The following is a 3,323-nucleotide window of genomic DNA, read 5'->3' on the forward strand; positions in this document are numbered from 1 at the left end:
CCCTTCTCTCTTCATCTCCGAGAATCCGCCGTCGAACGCCATTCCCACGGTGGCCAGCGCCGTCGCCGTCATCTCCATGACCAGCTGCATCTCCATCACCATCTCGTAGCAATAAACCTTTTTGTAGATCTTCTCTACAATGGGAAGGTACAAAGCAAACAACAAACCTGCACTAATGGTGCAAAAGAATCCGATGAAATACTGCTTTTCCGTTACACCTTTGGGTCTTTCTTTGCTTGAATTCAATGCGAGAATGATGGAGCTCAGCGTGATGAGAATCACGGTGTTGAGATTCGAAAAGGTTATCTTTTGCTTTACAATGATGACAGAGAGAATGAGATTAAAACCAAGTTGAGAAGAAAGAAGAAGCGACGAGGTTGAAACTGGAAGATACGAAACCCCCCATGAAAAAAGAAGATTATTGATTCCCAGCATGATTCCAACAAAGATCGATAAAGTTAGAATCTTTTTGTTGAAATCGGTAAAGGGTTTTCGGATGGTGGATTTGAGGAGAGAATATGGGAGAAAAATGGGGATGAGTAAGAGAGGAAATCCCGTACACTGAACCCAAGTTGAAACCCATTTGCTTGAACCTTTGTGGGTGAAATAATACTTTGAAAGCATGCTTGAAGAGACCGAACCCACAAAGAGGAGAAAATAATTCAGAACCAGAAGGGACATGTACCTCTTATTTCTTATGGATTTTTGATCTGTTGTTGCATGCAATTCTTCTTGTGTTTTCTTGTTGCCCATTTCTAATTCCGTTTCTTCTTCTTCTTCAATGTTGTTGATGGATTCGATTTCAAGTGCTTCGTAGTTCTTGTTTGTTGGAGCCATGCTCAGAGATCCGTGCTGGAATGCTGGCTCTTGTGATGGAGTCTTCTCCATGAAAGAGAAGGGAGATTTGATAAACACAAATAAAAAACTGATGGAAGCACAAAATTTATTGGATATAATGATAATAATAATAATCTGGACTCTAATCTATTTATAGCTTGCAAAGATATTATTTGAGGTTATTAATTAATTCTGTATTAAAATTATTTTTTTATCAATAAAATAAAAAATGTATTAATTATTTAAAAAAAATAATGTTAAAATAATGCACAGAGAGACAGAAAATTAAGTGGTTGGAGCAATTTTATAAATACGTTACTATTTCTGCAATAATAATATATTTTTCTTGATATTTATGGTCAAGTTATATTAATAGTTATATACCGGGTAGGCGTGTATAGTAATTCTTTCTAGCTATACACTTTTTTTTACTCGCTAAATCATTGAATTATAACTACATATTTTATACTCTAATATTCATATATAGATTTCAAATATTTATATTACGTTAATTTAATCCATATAACAAATTAAAGTATAATAAATTATTTTTGTTTAATATAAAATTTTATAAACATAACCTATATATATATACGATATAAACAATTAATTTAATGATGGGTTTTGGAAAAATAATCACCCCAACAAAAAAAAATGACATCCTTCAAGATGTACCAATTGCTTAAAGGTTAACATCACACCTATGTATCTCTGTTAGTGCATGCTTTTGAAACTGGCAAGATCTCAAATGTATATCATATATATGGTATAAGTATAAATTAATAAATTTCCAAAAAAAATAATGCCATTTACGAGCATTTCATATAATAAAATTAAATATCTCATGAACAGTAAAATAATTCAACTTTTTATTAATGACTATTAAATATAATTATAATATTTTTATTGAAATATTAAATCAAGATATTTAAAAAGTATCTTCAATTCTTCATAATAAAGAGTATCATTAAAAAGTTGAAAATTTGGATCTGGTTTAAAACGTCTTTAAATAAAAGCGTTTGATCTCGTTTGTTGAATAAATTATCATATGTTAATTAGATTTTTCGATACGTGACATAGATTAAATGAGTTATTATATTCTTAATCATTAATTTGACTCTGGTACTAGTTTTTTAATTTGTTTGAAATTTACATTTTTAACAAAAAATTTATTAGAGGTTTATTTTATTTTTTATTATTTTTTATAAATTTTATAATACTATTTTTTTGCTTTTATTTAATTATCATTTTGATCATTTTTCTCATTTTACGAATTTAATAATTTTTTAGGAGTTGAGTTTTTATTTATACTTTTTATAATTCCTTTAATAATTTTTTTATTTTTGAAAATCTATATTTTAATCTACCAATTCTTATTGCTACTCGATCTACTTTTAGTCTAGTAATCCTTATTTATTTTTAAATTCTTTGACTAAAACTTATTATGAAATTGAGATTTTGGAAAAAATTATTTGATAAAGAAATTTAGTTTTATTTGAACTAATATTAGTTTGAATCATTAATATAATTATTTTTCTCTTAGATTTTTAATTTTATTCATAATTTATATTTTTATTATTAATCTATATTTTTTAAAATATATTTATTAATTATGACTAAATAAACAATTAAAAAAATGTTGTTTTTATCATCTTTATACTAGTGAGGTCCTTTGCTAGAACATGGTCTCCAACTCCACAGCACGTAAATTCTGTGTGTCATTATACTCAATTGTAATCTTGGTATTTTCTTTCTTCTGAGTTTGTGCAATTACTAGTTTATTGGATTTGTGCAAATGTTTTTGAGACCTTTGTCAGTTCATGTTAGAGTATAATTAAGATTAATTAGCATTATTTAACATATATGAATATATTATAGGATATTATATTTTTATTATTTCGGTTTTCTTAATATCTATAAATAATACTAATTGATCTTAATTATACTCTAACAACCTTGTTGATTGCTACATTGTATCTTCCATAAACATGGCATGTTATCGAATAAATTAATATTTAGGGTTACAAATATTTATAAAACATAAATAAAATGCACTTTTTTTATTTTTAATATTAGATTAACAATAATATTTTTTTAAATTGTAATTTATTGTGGTATTTTTCTAAAATGTGAAATGATGTAATGTACGAAATACAAATCAGACCTTATGTTCGATATGCCAATCCCATTACTTCTATATACATATTTCTTCTCCTACGGTCATATCTGCCTTATGTTCGATATGCCAATCCCATTGCTATGTGCCCATGTTAAAAAACCAAAAAACAAAATAAGTTAACAAATCGCCATGTAACGAGGGGATGAGAAACAGAAGGAATTAAAGAAAATGTTAAAAGACTTATTTTATTTATGCTTTCACTTTCAATATTTTTTATTTTTAAAATTATTTTAATAATTTAATTTAATTTTAATTTTATTTTAGATTCTACAAAAATGACATATAAATATTTGTGAGATTATACATC

General features: G+C 26.6%; 1 protein-coding gene across 1 annotated transcript; it reads right to left on the reverse strand.

Moving 5' to 3' along the window:
- On the reverse strand, nucleotides 1-963 carry LOC110271453 (probable purine permease 4; the record flags this gene model as incomplete). Its single annotated transcript, XM_021122378.1, has 1 exon — nucleotides 1-963. A coding segment is annotated over exon 1 (888 nt), but the record flags the coding sequence as incomplete, so codon positions are not given.

Source organism: Arachis ipaensis, chromosome B04 (genome assembly GCF_000816755.2).
Source record: "Arachis ipaensis cultivar K30076 chromosome B04, Araip1.1, whole genome shotgun sequence".
Taxonomy (NCBI): domain Eukaryota; kingdom Viridiplantae; phylum Streptophyta; class Magnoliopsida; order Fabales; family Fabaceae; genus Arachis; species Arachis ipaensis.